This window comes from Aulonocara sp. 'chitande type north' Nkhata Bay, linkage group LG17 (assembly GCF_057382095.1).
Source record: "Aulonocara sp. 'chitande type north' Nkhata Bay isolate Kocher_YH1m ecotype deep benthic linkage group LG17, A_spYH_male_GT1.1, whole genome shotgun sequence".
In the NCBI taxonomy this organism is placed as follows: Eukaryota; Metazoa; Chordata; class Actinopteri; order Cichliformes; family Cichlidae; genus Aulonocara; species Aulonocara sp. 'chitande type north' Nkhata Bay.
Genome location: NC_141360.1, coordinates 7,363,882 through 7,386,077, shown reverse-complemented (window position 1 = coordinate 7,386,077; position 22,196 = coordinate 7,363,882). Strand labels below are relative to the sequence as shown.

Below are 22,196 nucleotides of genomic sequence, written 5' to 3'. Positions count from 1 at the left end.
TGACCTGATAACATTTATAGTTGTAATGGATTTTTTTATGCCCGTCATTAACTAGCAGAGAGATTGGATATAGAAATTGCTTGTACCTTTTTCTGTGGTATTTCAACTTTATAGCATTATGTTCAGATATGTCACCTTCCATCATCCTTATTTTAAGGCCTCTCCCGTCACTGGTTTTGTTTTAAATGTACGGGTCTTTTGTGCAGGACACTTGTAGTATCAAGGGCTCGTAATGAATATTTAATGATGTTGAGTAAAGGCTCGGAAAGATATAATTTCTGTCCAATAATTGGTTCTCTCTCTGCCAGACCTTTAGGGGTGATTTAGCACGCAACATGCTTAATGTAGACAGTTTATACGAAGCTGCTTTGAATCAAGTCATTGAACAATGTGGCAATAAAGCGGATGTTCATTTTTAGGATGCTGGTAAATTTGATTTATTTTCGCAAAAACTACATTTGTACAAAACAGCTTTAATATTAGGCAAAAATGTACAGTGAAAAAACAGTTCGATGAACTTCAATAAAAAGTTCACATGAATGGGTGGATATCAGCATTGGCAGGCCTGAGTGCAGCACATCAGGTGCATCTTTACCACCACCTCAAGGACATAATGTGGATAAAATAACAGAAACTGTTCATAATATGATTACACATGACCACAAACTTTGGTGTCAATAGTTGCCATAAAATTAGACCAACACTTCTGGTCCCCATGAAAAGGAAACATTACAGCAGGTGTTTATGTTATTGTGTCTACCTCCTGTGGCCAAGGCATACAGGCCTATAAGTCAGTATAGGCCATACAATGCCAGGTTAGCCAGGAATTGTGTATTTTTTTGGTAATTTATGAGTAGTCTGAGCAAATAATTCAACAAGGTAGGTTAATTTCACATGAACCTATATCATTTTTAGCCAAAATACATTTCGTGACCTTGACAACATGGAAGATTTGTCTTTGAATTGCACTAAATTCATTGGTCCACATTGAAAAATACCACAATTTCCTTTCATTTCATGTCACAATTCTTCTGAAATGCCATTTATCCAACTCTTTAATGAGCACTTGTGTTATTTTGTATTTTGTACACAAAGGCATGGGTAAAAGGCCTCATGCACTTTAAAAGCAGATATACCTCAGTGGGTAAGGTTGACTTCACTGGTGTAAAATCAGATCAACACCTTCACCTGTGGTGTGACTTAGTTGCTCTTCTTCTGGCTCTTTCTGCTGGGAGGCTCACTGAACTGAACCACGTTGAAATGTATAAAAGTTCCCAAAAAATGCAGGAAAGCTGTAGTAGATATTAAGACTGGGAACAAGTCGGGCAGATGGGGCGGAGCGATCAGAACTGCGGCTGCGATGCTCAGGCCAACCATGGCTGCAATGCTGATGTAGAACTGTAAGAGATAAAGGCAGTGTGATTGTTGGCTCATTGAAATGAGACTGGGAGTTACAAGACCATGCAAAATGCTGATATCATAATAAACAGCACAGAGGCTCAGAAAAAACTGTGGATTACGTGCTGCTTTACAACATAAAAGAAAGCATCTCATGCTAGTCTAACAAAACAAGTTCACCTACTAAGTTAGTTACTTAGCCAGTGCCTTCATTTACACTGAAAACCTCTTTCAAGGTCCTTTATATTGTACGGTAAAGACCCTACAATATTAGAGTAAAAGATGAGTCTCTGTGAGCAAGCATTTGGAGGCAGTGGGAAGGAAAAACTCCCTTTTAACAGGAAGAAACCTCCAGCAGAACCAAGCAGGGGCAGCCACATGTTGGGACCAGTTGGGGGGCCGGGAAACGGGACAAAAGACACTTATGTGAGGAAACAAGTGTAACTTTGTGCCTTTGGTCAAAGATGGGATCTCTGTGGCAGATAAGCAAAAATTTAAGAACTGATCAAAATGTTTGGAAAACATTTGTGGAGCTTGGCTTAAAAATATATTGCTGTGACACAAATATCTTTTACAGCTGTATTCATCAAAATAACAGCCTTTAGTCAAAATCTTTCATGTCGAGAACTCTTAAAATAAATGTAATAGTTATTAAATGAATTTTTTCATTTAGAAACTTGTAAAAACTGATTACCCCGGGCTATAAACAAACTGTTGACTTTACCCTTAACACTAACTATGCACATAACATCAAACTAGTAATTTAATTTAAAATAGAGCTCATATGACATTGAATATTTATAACTAAGTGACAGACATCAAATTAGTCACTTGAGAGGTGCTATAAAGAAACGAGGTCTGCAATATCATATTACAGCAAATTAGATTTTTTTTCTTCAAGGTATGGTCACTGCTTTTTATCTCGTTACAGATTTGCAAACAGATGTGATGGTGAGCGTCACATCATTCATCTATCTGCTTGCGGTTTATGACCCAAAGATCAGTCTGTGAGGTGCAGGAAGCACCTCGGGCCTGCCAACCGCCCAGCCGCCCAAAACCCATGAAACCTTATCCCCATCATTGGGGCTCGCTATTTATGCTGCTTGTGTAAATAAATATATCTAGGCAAACCTGTGTTAATGACACGTGCTATAAAAATACACCTTCTCCTAATGTCTGACACCCCACCAGTGCCCCTGTCGCTAAGGGGTCGGCAGAGAAGCCACTTCAGACGCTATGGAAACTTAAATAAGCGATAAATAATTCTTTGGTTGGCAGCAGCGTTCATCCCTGGACAGCTTACACAGCTTACACCAGCACATGATATTTATTTATACAGTCGGGCATGTCTTCTCACACAGTTGCAATTTAGGTCTAGTGCTACTGGGACCCTGATATCAGCACTCTTCTTACTACAAATGTATCATCTGTACATCCTCCACCCACTATGTAACAGAGAAAACATGTCTTTGTCTTTGTTTGCCAACTGCAAAGCCGAGCCTTTATTATAAGCAAGCACACAACATGAACGAAACCACACTTAAAAGATAAAGCGTTAAATCCAGCTAATGAAAAATTGTTCATATTGGGTTGTGCTGGAGTTTTACCTGCTTTTTCTTGTGCGAAATCTGTATTTAGGTCAAAGTCTAATTTAAACTGAATGACCTTTAATAACCTTTAGTAGCAACAAACTAAAACAGCAGCCATAATTATAAACGTTAACCCCATCTGTGGGACAGCACCACACACAGCCAAAATCAATGCTCTTTGACTTAACAAACTGACATTTACTAACTTTGATTTAATGTCTAGATTTTAATTCTTCACACTACTATTTAGTGCAACTGGTAATAGTGAATCATATTTTAATGAAATACGTGCATTCAAGCGATTTGTAACTATAACTGAAATGTGTGAGTGTGAAATATGTAGTGAACTAGAAGGTTGAAGAATCTTATTGGGATCTTCAGTGAGAAATCTGCACTGTAGCTACGTTACTGCAAACCGCTCTGAAACCCTCAGTGTAACCTGACATGCACCTGATATGGAAATGTAACTACACGTCACGTCGATGGAGCAGGCAACTATTTTGATTGACCTGTTCAGTACGATCAATTCCTCCAGTGCATTTTCGCATACGCAGTTTTTTAAAAAATTAGCGAAAGCATAACAATCATCGTCTCAATATAAGGAATAAGGACTGTCGCCATAGATGTGAGGGAATGTAGAAAGAAATGGAAAAACCTGAAAGAAAAATATGTCTACCTATGAAAAAAAATGGCCATAACAAAAAGTCAGGACCCAGGACTCAGGATCCAGCAGTTCATTTCTTTCTATTGAAACAAATGGAGTGGACACGCTCACATGCTAATTAACACGTCACATTGCACAAACATAAATGCTGACAACGATGTCGGTTACATTGTAGACTGCTTCACAGGCTTTACAAAGATTCCCTACAGGGGCCATCTAAATAAGGCCTTACACTGGAAGAACCCCTAAGTGTACTCAAGTACAGTTCTTGAGTAAATGTGAAACAGTTACAAGATTTCATATATGCATGGTTTCTTTTGATGTGCAAACAAACAAATCAGTGAATATTTGGAACTATAATGTAAATTATTATAACAGCACTTCAATACTGACCTTCCATCTCACTATAAAGGCCAGGTCCATCTTCAGTACCCAATAAAACAGCTTGTTGTAAGCTCCCAGTCTCAGTTTATCCTCTGAACAGTGATCCAGTGCAGACAGTAAATAAATGCTGAAGAAGAGGAAGCCCAAAGAGGTCACAATGTAGGGCACCAGCAGGCCGTCCTTCAGGAACAAAGGAAGCATGCTGCACACAGAGACAGGAAAAGGACAAGCATAGCAGATTTTATTACATTTTAAGCCTGTCTGTCTGTTGTCATGGCAGAATCAGTTTCAACTACTGTAGCAGGACCTACTGCACACATAGCAATAGCAAAATATAGCTATGAAAATTCACAGGTGTGTAGTTCAGACCAAAATGAGCATCAAGTCTCTGGATGGTCCTGTTCCAATACACGAATACAAAGTGAAGAGCACCACGGGGCGACCGTGGCTCAGGGGGTTGGGAAGCGCATCTGTAACCGGAAGGTCGCCGGTTCGATCCCCGGCCTCTCTGTCCTGGTCGTTTACACTTTACCCTACCGCCTACTGGTGTTGGCCAGAGGGGCCGATGGCGCGATATGGCAGCCTCGCTTCTGTCAGTCTGCCCCAGGGCAGCTGTGGCTACAACCGTAGCTGCCTCCACCAGTGTGTGAATGTGAGAGTGAATGAATAGTGGCATTGTAAAGCGCTTTGGGTGCCTTGAAAAGCTCTATATAAATCCAATCCATTATTATTATTAAAAGCACCCCCAAGTCTCACATTCTTTTTCATTCTTGGCATCTTTGTATCTCTACAAACAAAAATATTTGCACCTGTATAAAGACAGAAAAGTTCTGAGGATGGGCATGAACTCACGCTGATGTCTTTGGTTAGTTCAATGTAATATAGCCCCAAAAGCAAGAATCACACGTGATTCTTATATCATGAAGATATTATAGCTATTGCCTTTACATGCAAGGTACAGCTGGACATTTATACACACAGTGTATAAATGTGTGTATCAGAGGAGGAAGACAGGACGTCTTCCTCCTCTCACCCCGAACCAGTCGTGGCAGATGCTTGGCCCTCCCTGAGCCTGGTTCTGCTGGAGGTTTCTTCCTGTTAAAAGGGAGCTTTTCCTTCCCACAGTCACCAAGCGCTTGCTCGTAGCGTTCATCTGAGTCTTGGGGTTTTCTCTGTATTATGGTGACCTTACAATTCAAAGCAACTGTTCTCGTAAATTTGGTGCTATAGAAATAAAATGCAATTAAATTAAATTAAATTAAATTAAACTGAACTGAAAAGAAAAGGGACAATATCAGATTTTTAAATGATTGTTAGAAAATAAATCAAGTTTGATCCTACAGCTGATGGAGAGCACGACAGAGTTTCATACCCATCAACATCATTAAGGTGAGTGCAAAGTTTGTTAAGTGCAGCAGTAAGTCAAACAGTTTTTATCCTGCAGGCCTGTATGTGCATGCATCTCCCAGGGAGAGATGGCTCTGTAATTCACGAGGAGCTTATCTTAGTTTAGTAGAGGAGCATGGGCAAGAACAACAGTTGACTCACAGTGAATCACACAACGCCCCAGCTTATAAAAACCTTTCCCCAGACAAAAAACTACTTATTCAGATTTGGACTCAAACAAAAAAACTTCTATTCAGTAGATAAATGTTTAACACTTCCTCCATTTACACTGACTGGCTGCATTCAGTGGCCGTAAAGTGGTCATGCTTGACCATCCATTCAGCCAGTTCTGCTAACAAAAGATGTATTTTTTTTCTTTTTTAAATTAGTCTGGAGAGGATGCAGATAATGTGAAAGTCCAAGGCAGACTGTACAGGGGAGCAGCTACAGAATGACCTCCTGTCCCTACACAACACACACTTAGACAGCAGGCATGCAGACTATGCAGTGTAATCCCCAGATATCCTTATACTAAACCACACGCACAACAATTAGTGCTGCCGGAAGAATTTAACAACAGCTGGTGAAAGTTAGATGGAGCATTTGCAGCACTACTTGTGTTTTCCATTCATGGTGCTTAGCTCCAACCCACACAGCACACCATTTAACTTTTCAGGTTAATTTTTGTATGTTTCTCATTAAATAAGAGATAGAAAACAAAGTAAAAGAAATGACAAGAAACAGCACCCAACAGCCGGACACCAGATTTATACGCAAGCAAATCAAACGGGACATTTTAAAGCAATTATAATTGCTGAACTTTTTCCCATCATAAAAATAACTATAATTGCATAACTCTATTATTCCATTATCCAAGTTGCAGTAAATAAGATTTAGAAACAAATCTAACAACAGATCGCCTGTTTTTATATGTTAATCTTCCAACCTTTGTGTGTTGTCAGTGATTTCAAAAGACTTTCCTTCTTACCTGAATGTCGAGGCCTGTAGGAACCAAAGGGCCATCAAGGGGAGGTCATTCAGCAGGAGACAGGCAGGCCTAGAAAAAGAAATTCAGATGAACTCAATATTAAATAGACTGCCGTGACTTTTGCGATTAGACAAGACTAGAGTGAAAAGAATATTAAAGCTACTGAGCTGATCAAACATCCACTTACAAGTATTTACAAGTCAGTCAGTCTTTGCTGTACCACATTATTTTATTCGAGAATACATCTTTTACACTTTAGCTAAGTTTTCTATTTTCATTTGAAGAACTGCCAATGTTTTGCCAAGAAGTTGCAATGATACATTTATGACCGCATGCGTCACATGCACATGCATCTGTGTTCATATGCGTTTAAGCCTGTTGCTAATTGAACTTGCTAGCTCGCTTCAGTGCAAGTTGTACACTCTGCTCAAAGGGGGGCACTTTCCATCAGTCCCCGATCCCATAATTACAGTCAGTGCTCTTCGGTGATCCTGTTACAGCCCAATAATTGATCCTGCGCAAACAACACCCCGAGCTGCCGCCTACCATTCTTTCCTAATCCCTGGACATGTATTACTGATTGATTCAGGAGGACAGGTGGGAGATATAACTCAATAGTTAATAAAGCAACAATCTACCCTAATCTAGATTAATAGATGAGCCCAGATCTAGGAACCAAATCCCTCGCTGTCAAATCTATCCCAGGCTTTTCACCCCACCTACAGCTTTCTACATATGGAGGTAAATGATAATGAAGCACGCACGCACGCACACACACACCTCACTTCTTTTAGTGCTGCTTTCACCCTGTTAAATATGACCCAGCTCTGACACAGCACAAATCATGGCAGTGGAAGCAGGGTTCCTATCTGTGTTGACAGAGGTGAATAACTTCTCGGTACTTAAAAAGAAATCTGGGGGTACAGCAGGAGGATGACGTCATTTTTACAAAGCGAACATGATTTGAAACCATTAGAATTCTGTACGACATAATCTGAGATTTGACAAGGCGAATGGCTCCTTTGTGAGTAGAAATTAAATCTATACTCGTGAATATTTCAGATATCGCTACAAGACAGAGAAAGTACCATTTACATTTGTCACTCAATGAGACAAACCTCAAGAAGTTACAATTATCTTCTTTGTACTTACAAGGCAGCCAAAAGGATGGACTTCTCATGGACTTGAAAGGAGAAGAGGAAGAACGCCAGGGATGAATTGACCTTAAAGTGACATTGGGGCTATCAGTAAAACTGCTATATTTAATATTACACTTTTTATTACAAAGGGAAGGAAGAGAAACATATTCGAGATCGTCTTCTCAAAAAAGAAACTGGGTTTGTTAAATTAAATATGATACTTATGTATGATAAACCTCACTGGCTTAAAAATGCTGAATGCCAAAAACACTCACCAAAGCCAGTTTAAAGTGCCAGAAGGTTGGTTTTGTTAATAGCCTGATACAGGAAGGTAGAACCGCCAGGAGAGTGCAGGCAAGACTGAAAAACAAATGAAGATGGAAGATGAAGTTACTGAAGGAAAAAACAAAACAGTATCACCTGTGCTATGTAGGCAATGTTATTCTCAATTGCATTTGCATGACATTTCAAGGTTTGTATGCAAGTCTTATGAACTGAGTGGACGTGGATGCATGGAAATGTTTTTCATGAAGACTTTCCTAATACATTATTTTACCAAGGCAACAAAATACATAAAAACAGCACGATTTGTTTTCATTAATTGGCACTGTATGAATATCAGCATTTAACTCTCAGTTCATGCCACAGTTCTTTTTAGACAGCCCTCTGATCTGTAACCAAGTTGTGTGCAGTGCCGTAATGGACCAAAATAATGGCCCCTGCTGAGGGTTACCAGGCAGTAACCCTCAATTGTCACCTTCTGGGGGTAGAAGCGTGAGAAAAAAAACGTGTTGGAGTCAGTGTGTATAAATGTGCTGAAAGGTCAGGCTGCGAGTTAGTTTGAGGTGTCAACTAACTAAACTACAAATCATAGAAGACAGAAAGAAGTGTACATGTACAATATACACAAGAGTAATGGCAGACCTGTAAGTGGATATTTATTGTGTATGAAAGCAAGTGTGCTACTCGTGTGCTATGTGTAGGGCATTTGCTGTCTGGATGGAGCTGTATGACTTTACACAGCTGATTCATTTTATGTACACCCACAGCAGAGCATTTAGCAATCCACCCTGTGCGCCATAAAGACAGCAGTGTTTTTCATTTGTTTCAAATGCACGACAGTAAAAGAAGTCTAACTTGATCCCCAGACTTAGCAGTCTGGCAGAAACGTGTCCGTGCTGCGAACGCAGGACTCCTAAATTTAGCGTGCTGGGTTATTTAAGCAGGCTCCACCACGACGCAACTGTTGCAAAAAGTTTTTCTAAGCGTGGCTGCACAGGACCCCAACTTTTGGTCAAGATAACTTCTAATGTATGCGGAGAATCAGCTTCTCTTTCATACCTACATTAGAATTACATTTGCACACAAGATCCATAATTATGCTAAAACAAACAAAAAATAAAACCTCGCCGTCACATCGATTGAGTCTTTTCAATATTTCTCGGGTGTTTTAAAATGTTGTCACCACATTTTCAAAGAGATCAATGACTTTATGTTCAAAAGCTCCTCATGAGATGTAAGTGATGACCTTACTTCCAACTACTGGATCACTGTCTTTAAGCTTGGTTTTTTCAGGAAATGAAAGGAGTGAGGAAAAAAATCAAACAGAGGGAGAGAGAGAGAGAGAGAGAGAGAGAGGAACTGTGTGTGTGTGTGTGTGTGTGTGGGGGGGGGGGGGTACAATAAAGTGAAACTTGTTAAACAGATAGAGGGATCACCTGAGGTAGAGCTGAGAGTCACCTGACAAAATGGATCTGATCTTTATCAGGGTGTTCAGGCTGCACCATGTGTTAGCCACTTTATCCTGTACACACACACACACACACACACACACACACACACAAACACACACCTTGGTCAAATAGAAAATGGCAGGAAACACAAAGAATTAATTGTTCTAAGAAATTATTCCTTCTCAGAAAGTGTAACAAAATTCCTCTGTGGGATGACGTTTATTCATAACCCTCCATCATACATTTTCTCTCCTGTCAGGAAAAGCATGGGGCTTATTTGTAACCTTGGGGTTTTGGGATCAAGTTTGATGAAGTCGATATATTAAGCCAATAACTTTCTTTGAATTCTATTTTCTGACAATAGCTGTTATCTTTTTGATTTGTTGCTTTGCTGATAAATGTCAGGCATTGGAAAAGTGAAGACATAATTTCGAGCATGAATGGATATTTTTAAACTATAATCCAAAATATGGCTATAAAAATTTAAAATATATATATATCTGAAACAAAAAAGAAGTAGCAAATTCTCATTTTTGGGAGGCTGAATCCAGAGGAAGTTATGGAAAAAATAAGCATGTAAACATTTACATTATTTACTATTATCATTATTAATCAAAAGTCGTGCAATTTCTCATATTAGTGTCACTTTTGTTAATAATGTGCCTCATTTCTAAGATGACTGAAATTATATATACGATACAGTACACGGTATGCGTGAAGCTTCCTCTTTAATACCAGCTGAAAAGTACTTGCGGTTTAAAGCTGATATCAGATGAGGAGCTCATTGTGTGTGCTTCAGCTGATTTAAGTGCTTAAGCAGTTGTGCAGGGATATCGAGGCCAAAGCCACCAGTGTGCGCCATGATATCACACATCACAGAGGCTGTGGATGTTTTCACTGTGTGATTCTATCTAGAAAATCTATTTCTGGCCTCTTCCCTCTCTTTTGTTCTACAGCTGCTGGCTGCACAGCTGTGCCGATCTTAATGGCAAAGTAGTCAGCAGCACAGGGCCGTCCAGTGCTGTGTTTTCTCAGCCCAATCCCTCTGTCCTTCCTTTCTGGCTCATTGCTCCAAATAACTGTTACAGCAGTGCAGCAGGCAACACATGGATGTCAGGGTGGGCTGAGCGAGAGCGGTGCAGCCCCCTTCACCTATAAACTAGCATGGAATTTCACAGGGAGAAGCATTTGGTGCCATTTTTGTGTGCAGGCAGCAATGTGAGACGCCAGAATGCAGCTCAGTGGGTAAACTTACAACTGCTCCCTCACAGAAGCCACCGGGACCACCAGTCACCAGCCCTCTTCTTCCCCACCGCCCCTTCTCGCCCCGTCCCCTTGTCCGAGGCGTCTGCTTACGTGCACAATTTCCCAATTAGTTCAGGACAACTTGCCCCCAGCAGCCCCCTTCGTGCTGTCGTCACAGGCGAGCATAGTGTCTCTCACACCCTGTGTATTATGTTTGAACCATTTCGTTGAACAAATACTGCCGCGGTGCTCGATGCCAGCCGCTCCCCCGGCAGAATTTTCAATTACTTCTCACATCCGTGACACCTTATGGTGGGTTCCACCTCGGGAACCGGGACAAGAGGGGGTTACAGGGTTTCAGAAACGAGAGCCGCAAAGCTTGGCCTCCGAGCTGTCAGTCACACGCACGCAGTTACTTCAACTCAGCCGCTTTCATCACTCTGACTGCGGAGTATTCTTGTTCGCCATCATCACTTTACTTTTTTAATTAATATCATATTCCAGTGACCAGGCTATAAGTGGGTGACCACGGTATATCAAACATGTACGTTTGTTCTTGCAAAACAGTCAAACATACGCTTATGTGTCTGTTTTCCGAAGATGTAGTCAGTAGGTGAAAGCAGCTGTCCGACGTGCTCTGATATGCCTTCAAGTGTTGCGTCCACCAGACTCCTTGGTTCGTATGGCTAGAACATGGCTGTGCTACGAGGTGGCGAAAACAACCTGGTCATAAATTAGTGAGATTTATCTCTATCCTCCTACTGTACACCCCAAACCCCAACACCTCCCGGAGATAGAGTGAAACTGATCTCCTGACCTTTCACAGATTTATTCCACTGTTTTCTTTGATCCTGCAGGGTATCTGTTTCCAAGCAGCTAAGCGCTAGTGGATGGAAGGGTATTTCGCCATGCTGTGAGTACGGAACCAGTGCAATAGCGGAGTAGTGCCGTGTGTGTTGTTTCTAACATTGGTAACAGCTTAATGCTCGAAACAGTAGAACAGTAAATCCTTTAATAGGAAACAGCATTTCACAGTAATTCTCAGCCCAAAGAGAAGTCGTTTACCAGTGATCATAAGATGTGAAGTTGCTGATATTGATCACAGTAATTTGCTTTGATCAAACAGAAACATAACTGCACCCACGCTGGCTTAACCCACAATGGAAATTTTTAAAGTCCATATACATCCCTTTTTATTACATGTCACTGGTTGTACTTGGAATTGTATTATACTTGATTAAAATAATTGCTGTCTTCCCATTTTCAGTTAAAAAACTCAATTCAAGATTAACACGGCTAGTATTCGTTTCAGCTCTATATTATTTATATAGTGCAAAATCACAACAACAGTAACCTCCCTACAATAATACTATTTTGGATAATTTTTTTTTTTTAGAACCAACCATTAATAAATGCATAAAGTAGGTTTTCAGCATCACTCTGTGACAGGATGTTTCGAATTTTAGAGATATTTTTGGAAAAATGCAAGAAAGCAGTCCTAAATATTTTTTAGTATGCACATTGAAGGACATATCCTGCTGAAAAACAGCTCCAAGATTCAGACCAAGGTAATACCGTCCACACTAGTTAGAAACCAAGTCTCTAAGATTTTTAGTAAAATAACCTCAGTTTTATCTGAATTTATAAAGAGAAATCTTTATGGATTTAAGATGTTCCTGCAGTTTAACGAATTAATGTGTGAGTTCTGGCTTGGATAGATAAAGTCAGGTATCATCTGCATAGCAATGAAAATGTCATTTCTAGTAACACTGCTTAAGAGAAGCACGTATAGTGTAAATAGAATGCAGATGTTGTTATGACAAAAGCATACATGTTTTCTTTTTAATATTATGTTTGTCAGATGTGGTTTTTTGGTAAACCTTTGATTTAAGGAACTACACGTTACCTCAAACAGACCCCGAGCCACGGGAAAAATCCTCCTGACCACCTGCATGGCCTGGCTGGGTTCAGCCAGGAAGGGCAACCAGCAGAGGGCAAAAGTCGCCAACACTGTTACACCAACCCTCACCAGCAAGAAAAGCCTACATGAAAAGACAACCAGGAGAGTAAATAATCATATGTCATAAATAATGAACTAATGAAAACAAGCAATTACTAATACTTTCCCCACTTCCTATAATCACTTTCCCCCAGATGCTTTAGTATTTACTTTAAAATTGTCTGTGAAAACAGTTCACACATACTGTGTGCAAGTCCTAAATTTGGGCTTTGACCCTTGTGTTAAGGAATGCAGTGAAAGCCATGCATCAGCTGAAAGTGTTCAGTGTAGGTCAGGATATCTTGTCAGCTGTAACTGTGAAGCTGCTGGTTAAGTTGCACACACAGGCATAGCTGAGGAGTTTGGGCATGGCCAGAGTGTCATCTGGACATATCTTCCCCCCGGGCCTTCTAATCCAGCTCTCCATTTGCTACTAAATGCCCTTGGTACATTGTTACTAGATAAACAGACACTGGACACACTAGTAACAGCATCCAATCTGATTACCTCAGTCATTCTGTGACACTCCTGAGGACACTGCTATCTTATACACTGACATTACATATCTAGTGTGGGCATTCTGTTGAAACATATGTGCACAGTGATCACAGAGTACAAGCAACAAATGTAGAGTTGAACATTCAGGATTTCACAGTCATCACTATAAGTCCTCCTGAGACATTTTGTGTTCGGCTCTAGTGAAGGGCATCACTGATCGCAGCGTGTGGGGGAAAGGCAAGTATGCACACATATATATATAAACGCGATCCACCTGTAAACTGGAAAGCCAAAGAGTCTTCTGTGTTACCTTATTTGATTGCTTTTTAAGTTTAATGAACAAAAGTACAGTGCTCAACAAATTTATTAAATCACCTGTTTAAAACTAAAAGAAATATATTGTTACTTATTAGAAAAACAACAAACTACATACAGGTTTTTATACCCAAATTTGAGCCGGCACTTTGAACTTCTCTAAGAATTTAGAAATTAATCAAGTGTAACATTCAAAAACTGAAACTTATCTTTCTCGTGAGTAATGTCAATGAGTAAGTGTAATTTGGCATATTAATCAAAAAACAATAATGTGCTTTTTCTGCGGTTACAACGACCGAGACCGACAGTCTCGGTCGTTGTGTCCTTGGGCAAGACACTTCACCCGTTGCCTACTGGTGGTGGTCAGAGGGCCCGGCGGCGCCAGTGTCTGGCAGCCTCGCCTCTGTCAGTGCGCCCCAGGGTGGCTAATGTGTGTGTGAATGGGTGGATGACTGGATGTGTAAAGCGCTTTGGGGTCCTTAGGGACTAGTAAAGCGCTATATAAATATAGGCCATTTACCAAAGGGCTTGCACATGTTCTAGAGAAAAAAATGTTTTGGTAATTACCAATACTGTTAATTTTGGGCAGCTATGACATAAACCTTACATCTAAAAAAATTGTTAAGCACCGTAAATACAATCCCAGTAAACAATATTGGGATTTTTTGTTTGTTTGTTTTTAAATGCTGTTGCTTTTCTTCCACATAGTAGCACTGTGAACTTTATGTTACCACCAGCACGCTAAAATGCTTACCAGTGTTGTGCTTAAAATTGATTGTCTTCCAAAAAGTAATTTACGATATTTGACATAAAACAATTCCCCATAACTGCTGTAAATAACTTGTTGGGCTATGATCTGTCAAACATATCACTTATTAATGATATCAAGCCATTTTGAGCCAGAAAGAACAGTCTTGTTACAAGATAGAACCTAAAACCAGTTTCACCCTTAAATATTTTTAAGAGAGATCTGGCCAAGAGGGCAGCAGATACTGCAACAAAAATAACATCACAGCTCTACCGAGACATTTTAAGTGGCCCAAAAAGACTGGACTGATTAGAATGCAGGTACAAAAATTAAAAGTCACAAGTATACCCGTACAAAACAGGACATTTCTTTATTTTATATGTAACCCTTTCAGAAAATCCTGTTGATAACAGGCTGTTTACCAACATAAGGAAATGTATTACACATAGAAAACACCTAAAAATATTGGAAATTGCTTTAATGCACAACACTGGGATTTGTTAAGTAACCATTCTCATCATTTTAGCTTACAGTATTTGAATCATACTATTATCTTTTTTTTTTTGCCTGTCCTGTCTGGCACTGTAGCAATCAGAATTATTGTCTGAAGGCCAAGAAAAATGGACCCCAACTGGACCCTTGAATCATACTATTATCTAATCAGTGCTAAAATTGTGGGTGAGGTTGGAGATGAACATCTGGACTATGCATCAGTGCAAAAAACAATCATCTTCATTATGGAAGGAAATAATAAGACTCACCCTCGGCCCATCAGGCCCGTTTTGATGCACTTTCCCAGAAGGTAACAGAAGAAAGGCAAAGCATGGTACAGCTCCATCTGTTTGTAGTTGAGAGCCAGAGAGAAAGCCATGGAGCCCAACACATCCCAGCCCAGACCCAAAGCCAGAATCCCCCACAGGGCAAAACCCAGGCTCACTCCGTTGTACCTGATACCGTTAAGGTTAATTTTGGTCTGGAAGGGCAATTTTCTGGAGCTAAACAACTTAATGTTGCAGATGTATAACAAGCGATCCAGAAAATAGCTGCTGATCCTGAGGTCAGTTCTGCTGCATAGTGTGCACATCGTCAGCTTTTCATTGTTGTATTTGGCAGTGGCTGAATAACAATAATAACAGCCTGGTTAGCTGGTGCGCTCTTCATCTCTTCAAACTGTTTTTGTAAATCTATTGTTTTAAGCCAGAACAACAAATGTTTTTAATCCTATTGAACCTACTGTATGTAGGAAATCTGAATAATAAAGAATGCAGAAATTCCACATCCATCCTAGGATCAGCTGTTCAGCGTTTCCATAGATATGCTGTGGTGCTAAATCTGCCCCATGGGACAAGCTGTTTTTTTTGTCTTTTTTTTTAAAGTTATGTTACGTAAGTCAGTAAAATAAATGTATATTTTTATGTTGTTAAAATATTTTAAATGCTTAAATCTCTGTTTCTCAGTGAACTAAACTCAAAAGATGCTGCAAATATATACAGTGTTAAAAAAAAAGAAAGAAACACTTTTTAATCAGAGTACAGCATCAAATCAGTTAAACGTCTGGGATATTGATCTGGTCAGTTAAGTAGAAGAGTGGTTGTTAATTCAGCTGCTTTAGTGTTAATGAAATTAACAACAGGTGCACTAGAGGGGCAACAATGAGACAACCCCAAAAACAGGAAAGGTTTTACAGGTCACTGAGATTATTTTTTCCCCTAGTTTTGTATGTGCCTAGGGACAGTATCACTACTCGCAGCCTGAGGTGATACCTGGACCCTACAGAGGTTGCACAAGTAGTCCAAGTCCTGCAGGACAGCACATCAATGACATAAGGTTTGCTGCCTCCCAGCACAGTCTCAAGAGCATGGAGGAGATTCCAGGAGACAGGCAGTTACTCTAGGAGAGCTGGACAGCACCGTAGGTCCTTAACCGACCAGCAGGGCCAGTGTCTGCTCCTTTGTGCAAGGAGCACAAATTTCACTCCTAACACATGACCCAGTCCATATCAGTTATAGATATCCAGCATGATTTTTTCCCATTGAGATTTGATCTGTTTTAGAGCAGTGCATTTAAATATAACTCACTACACTTTATTATGATTGGAGCTTTCAAGTGTGATACCTTTATAGGTCATTATTTCATATTACATTCAATTTAATTACATTCAGGACAACCTTAATGGTACATATAATATACAAGAATACAATTTATAATAGGAATGCACGTGTGCATAAAGGATACTGGAAATGTCCGTAGTCAATGAGAATTAATCCTGGGTACAGTAGAAAGCAGAACATAACGGAAACCTAAAAAGGGAAAAGGACAGACATTTTAATTCAACGCAGCAGTAAAAACACAACCTTTTAAAATCAAATCCTGTGAGAAGCTTGTTTAACTACAATTCCTCTTTCCCTGTTTGATAACATAAGACACCGTCAAAACATTAGAAATGATCCCTTCAAATTGACTGCACTGTAAATGTATGAAGACCAGCTGAACTGTAATAACATCATATAACCAGATTAACTTACAATAATGACGCCATAATTTCCCAATTTGGAGGTCTAGTGCTGTAATCTGTTTTAATAAGGGTGGGTTCCCAGACTGAGAGAAAATGGGCTGGTCTGGGTCTTTAACTGAAAACTAATCATTTCATGCTCAGCTCGTCTCTGACCTTTTTCTTAGAGGATCCATCAGTCAGGTATAAACAGTATAAAACCACCGCAGGGATGTATATCAACAAATCTGCAACTAACACTGAAACAAAAAGAAAAAAATACAGACTGCATGATCTCAAATTTACGTTATACAAAGTAACAGAAAAGGTCCATGGGTATACAATGATGTGAATGATTACAGTGATTTGGGCATAATATCTAAGCAGGTATAACCACAAACATTGCTGTAAATATGAAGTAGACATGGATTATGAATGCTTTTCTTTTTCTTTCACCTCTCATAGTTACAGTACCTGTAGTTCTCATGAATAGCTTGTGCTGTGTACTTTCATAACCTCTGGACTTGTGGAGTTCCACCCATTCAGGGTTTATTGTTTTGGCTCTGCAGAAACAACAAAGCATGTATTTTGATTTTTTTTTCTTTTTCCTTACAGAAAATGTACAAATACTTAACTTTATTGGTTCCTAAAAGTGGGCAGCTGTGTTATTACATCACTATACCTTAACATTTCTCCCATGGTATGCTCACTCTTGTTCTGTCTCTCTCCTAAATTAACATTCAAATATTATGTGAAAGATCCTTTTTAAATAATCCAAATGGCTTACAGATAAGCACAGATCCAGCTGTGGTAAGCAGTGAGGGGAGGATAGTCAAGACCCCAGTAGTTCAAGTCATTGTTTGTAGTATTGAAGTACCTGGGGGAGCAGAAAGATCACATAGTTTCATCAACAAAACTGTTTCATACTACATAAGCAATGTAGCGTGTACTGTATATAGGAAAAACTGTTGTTGATGTTATCCGTATTTAATGTTTCGCACATCAATCCATCTCAAACTTGTAAGCTGGACACAAGAGCAGGAACAGCACATGTCAGTAATGTGCGTCTTGAGTGTCACAGTACATTTCTCAAATCCATGACCTGTAATAAGACCCAGTTACTACAAACAGGTCCTGTGAATAAACACCGGGAGGTGCTAGACTGACCATTCCTGAATGGGGAGGTTGTAGGTCACTTCTTGCCAGTGCCTCTGAGCTTCATAATCGCCGAACATGGGAGGTTTCCCCGCCCCTGGTGGAAAATCATTGAGCCGTTAGTGTGAATACTATGAAGCTTGCATCATGAACGAATGGCCACCACACAACACACCCGCGCTAACACGTTTTTAAATCACTGAGTGGACGCTAACTACCGAAAGAGTCACTCTGATACGGTTAAAACAATTTGAAAGCATTGTTTTGACTAGTATAAACAGCACTGTACCAAGGGAAAGTAGTGTTTAAACGCCGACCTCCACAATTTTCCTACCTGAATATGAATTTAGCGAAACTCCCCATCTCGCAATAATGGAAAGCAACACGCAAATTGATACGAGACTCCACGTCTGCATAGCTTTACTCGGTAAAATGAGGATTTGTGGAAGAAATAAACAATAAAAATCGGTACATTGAAACACTTTTGAAATCTGTTTCGCTTCCTGTATACGTCACTCACCAAGTCTTCGTTTCAACTACTCATTGGTCGCTGGATTTCTGACGTTGCGACCGACAGTTATGATGCGTTCATGAATACTATGGAAATAATTGACATCTTCACTTTTGTCGATCATTCGTTCAGTTGTTGCAGTAATCAAACGCGTTTTAATAATCCAGTTTCAGATCATCCAAGACCTTTTTTAACACGTGACAGGAAGTCTTTTTGGTATATTACTCTCACAGTTTGTGCTCACTTGTTAGAAGTTACAAGTCGAATAATGTATTCTAAATTTCCCAGGCACAGTGAAGGCATCTCTGAAAAAAGATTTATGATGGGTATTATGCATTATTAAAGATTTATTTCTTCCGTATTTTCGCTTTTTTTTTTTTGCAGCTGATGCTGAATTTGGAGGTTAGAGGCCGCCTGGTAATAAATGAACACTCCTAAGATTGCTTAATAACATGGGTTGGGGGGGGCGAGGCTGACTGCATAGGCATTAGGCAACTCCAGGCCTCCAGTGCTGGTGTCCTGCAGGTTTTAGATGTGTCCATTATCCAATACAGCTGATTCATAACAATCATAATCAGGAATATGAATTTGTCAATTCCAATAGTCTACAATATCCACATAACATGATTACATTTATAATGAAAAACATTTTAACATTTCTTATCAATATAAATATGACTATGAAACATTTTTGAAATCTCAAATTATATCCAAGAAAGTAAAAACATAATAATACTATACAGTTTATAATATATTTAGTTGTTTTCTGCAAATTTGGAGGTATGTGGAAGCAGAACAAACAAATTGGCAGATAAAATGGATGCACATGGAATCAATAAGTTTGGACATTAAAGAAGCAAGCATCCATGCCAAACTGGAAATTGTTGCTGTCATAACAAATGCTTAATTCTAAGTCTTTGCAAATAGCTCAGGAACAGCTGATTTCACAAAATTTATATCAAAGTGACAGAGAAAAATCCACTATATAATCAGCAGCAGAGGGGCGACAGTCTAACTAGTGTATTAGTTTGTGTTAATCTTCTGTACACAGATGTAGATATGGGTATCACATCCTTACCTTGTCTTCCCTGCACACTGTAGGCTAAATCCAAGCCAGAGGGCGTCTTTCTCTTTGTGACCTTTTCTTTTGTTGACACCATCATCTTTGTTCTCAAGGTGTTAGGGTTTGTTGGATGAGACATGTTCCTTGTGGTTCTGGCATCAATTATGCATAAATAATAATAACCTCGGACAACTGCTGATTTGCAATGACACTTTCATTACAACAGCAGCAGCCTATAACTCACTGGTACCCATTAGTTATTAATGCCCAGCCACGCCAGCTTTACTTTGTCATTTATTGCTTCATCTCTATGCCTTTTTAAATATTCAGCAACTGCTGTACCTACATTTACTGTCTGTAATCTCCGCCCAGGAGAAGGCTATAGCTTGTGGTGCAGGATGACCTAGTTATTATTAAAGGCCTAGGCCTTGCTTCCCAATGTCACTAAAGTCTATCATGTCAACAGTCATGTTTGCTACAGCAAGTCAAGCCGGATCAACAAATCCAGAACTTCATAGAGATTTCTCCTATTATGTCTTATTTGGGAATTGTGATGATAAAGAAGTCCTGCACCTTTTCAGATTCATTCTTGAGTGCATAATTAATTGCCATTTGGAAAAATCCTGCACTATTTGTGTGCACTTAATAGCATTTCAATTCTGTGCTAGGCTTTGAAAGCCTACGTCCAGAGGGGTGTTGTATCAGTCTGGTTCAGTCTTTCAGTTATACTTGGCAGTCACTCTCTGAAACAAAGGTCATGGTTTGCACTTTAACAGCTTACTTTGAACAATATCATCACCCAGATGTTTAATGTTCTGCATGGATCAGAGACTTCTCTGGTATGTTAAAGACACATCCACCCTCATAGGGTCCTGCAAAATGTGGAATTTTGGCTTCTGAGATTGCAGCATCATTACACTCTTAAACACTAAATTTGTGTACTTGGACAAGACAGATAAAAACTAAATGCAAATGAAGTTCAACAGCCATTTTTGCCTTTCGGTGGGACAGAAAGGAGGATTTAAATGGGCTCATGAGCTCTAACAAGCCTCAGTGCAAGTGGACAAATCACTATTATATATTCCTGTGCAACTGTTTACTTGGGTTTCAGTGAATGGACAAATTGAACTATTTTTCATGCATCATTGTTTGCAGTGATGTCATTTCCCAACCTGCTACAGGATGTTTTTGTTTTACTTTAGCATCCCACAGTTTGTGCATGGGCTTGAGTCCCAAACCTGAAAGCTAAAACTCATACAGAGTTACAGATGACTATACACTGCTCTAGCAGCTAATATTGATCACGCATAAGCAGCATAGTGTAACATCAGTAATTGTAAGTTTTTGGTTTTAAAGGTTGTACTGTGAAAAATAAAGTGCATTATGTTGGATATTAATTCAATTTCTCTATAAAATATTCCTTCTTAATCTACCTCACGCACTTTGAACTTAAGAGTTGTAGCAACTTCAACGGGCAGTGATAATTTCTCTCTTTCAGTTTTCTGTGTATAGGTCTTCAGATTCCCCCCCACCACCACCACCACCACCTTTTACGTTTTTTTTCTTCACACAGGACAGCACAAACGTATGTCTAACACAAAAGAGATCCAAGTAAAAATAAAAAAAAATGTTATGTTTTGTTTTTTGTTTTTCCCGATAATCTAACTTTAGGTTCAAAAAGAGCTGTGACCTCTTTTTATATCACGAATGCTGACTGGACACATTTATGCATTGATAATATACTAAAAAAAAGGATTTGTTACCTATCATAGCCACAAGCACAATCAGCACTAAAAAACAAAACAAAAATACAAAAAAAAAAACAACCTCTACATAAACTCTTTCCGCTCAGGAGGTTATATGGAGGTAAAACAAGTCAGGAATCACAGAGAGAGAGAGAGGGGCGGGAGAGCGAGCTGTATTTACAGATTGTGCTTGGATACTAATATAGCCTGTCTGGTGGAGCTGTGGGAACTACAACCCAGGCTTTTCTCCACCTGTGCACAAGCACGTGCAGCTGCATGGCTCATTATCGTGTGCGCCCGTGCGGGCGGGCGCGCGAGCGTCTATAAATGAGCGTCTTCGTTCGTTTAGCAAATTGTGCGCCATAGTTTGCACCATAATTACACGAAACTGCGCTTGGTTTTGATGAAACAACAAGTAAGAAATAACTTTAAGCTAACGTAGCATAATTTTAATAATAGTAATAATAATATTAATAATAGCCATTAACTCTGTTATTGTTATTATTGCACTGGCTTACCCTTTAAGTAGGCCCGTGCTGCTAGAAATCTTGTTCATGCCTGTATTTGCAGCACTGCAGCTTCGGTTCAGGAATTTAGTGCTCTGTCGTTAACAAAAGCTTTGCTTTCGGTGTTTCCTCTCTGTGTTGTATCTTAAATATTAACACAATTAACGTTACCAATTTTTGCTTAAAGGGAAAAAAAAAACCCACTTGCAGATACTCTGCTACAATGTTACTACAAACTACAAAAATAATGGTAAATGGTAAAACATCACTTATGATCTAAAATCAAATTTGCAGTTAGATTACTCGGATAAATTTGTCCAGCAGGAAGTGTGTGTGTGCAAAGAAGAAAGAAAATTAGGTGGAAAATGTTGATGTATTATTTCAGGTTTTCACAAATATTTATTTTATTTATGATCACCCTAATTAAGAGCCGCAGGTGTATGTTGACGCCCCCTAGCGGCATGGATGTCACGGCCTCAAGGTGTTGTCAGCCTGCAACATCGCTCCTGTTGCAAGATCTCACACCCGGGCTTCACACTGCAACACTGCAAGTGTAATTATAGATGCTCGCATCCTATAAGACAGACGCGCGAGGCTGGGTTAATGTTGCTTTGTGGAGTCTGAATCCCCGCTCGTAGC

At 39.5% G+C, this 22,196-nt stretch overlaps 1 protein-coding gene across 1 annotated transcript; it reads right to left on the bottom strand.

The window, feature by feature from the left end:
• Positions 1–424: 424 nt before the first annotated feature.
• Positions 425–18,251, bottom strand: alg6 (ALG6 alpha-1,3-glucosyltransferase). The gene is made up of 14 exons (XM_086269520.1): positions 18,067–18,251; positions 17,745–17,829; positions 17,365–17,454; positions 17,052–17,140; positions 16,755–16,837; positions 16,322–16,386; positions 14,848–15,033; positions 12,433–12,568; positions 9,267–9,352; positions 7,824–7,908; positions 7,562–7,632; positions 6,410–6,478; positions 4,045–4,237; positions 425–1,398 (listed from the first exon to the last, which is right to left on the bottom strand). Exons 1-14 carry the CDS (start codon positions 18,146–18,148, stop codon positions 1,201–1,203), a joined length of 1,518 nt encoding a protein of 505 aa, XP_086125646.1. The 5' UTR covers positions 18,149–18,251; the 3' UTR covers positions 425–1,200.
• Between the last annotated feature and the right edge of the window lie 3,945 nt (positions 18,252–22,196).

Coding starts and splice junctions, on each gene's coding strand:
- alg6 (XM_086269520.1), bottom strand. CDS start 18,148: ATGCAGACGTGGAGTCTCGTATCAATTTGCGTGTTGCTTTCCATTATT. Junction 17,455..17,744: donor AACCTCCCCATTCAGGAATG/GTCAGTCTAGCA, acceptor CTGCTCCCCCAG/GTACTTCAATACTACAAACA. Junction 12,569..14,847: donor ACGGGCCTGATGGGCCGAGG/GTGAGTCTTATT, acceptor CTTTTCATGTAG/GCTTTTCTTGCTGGTGAGGG.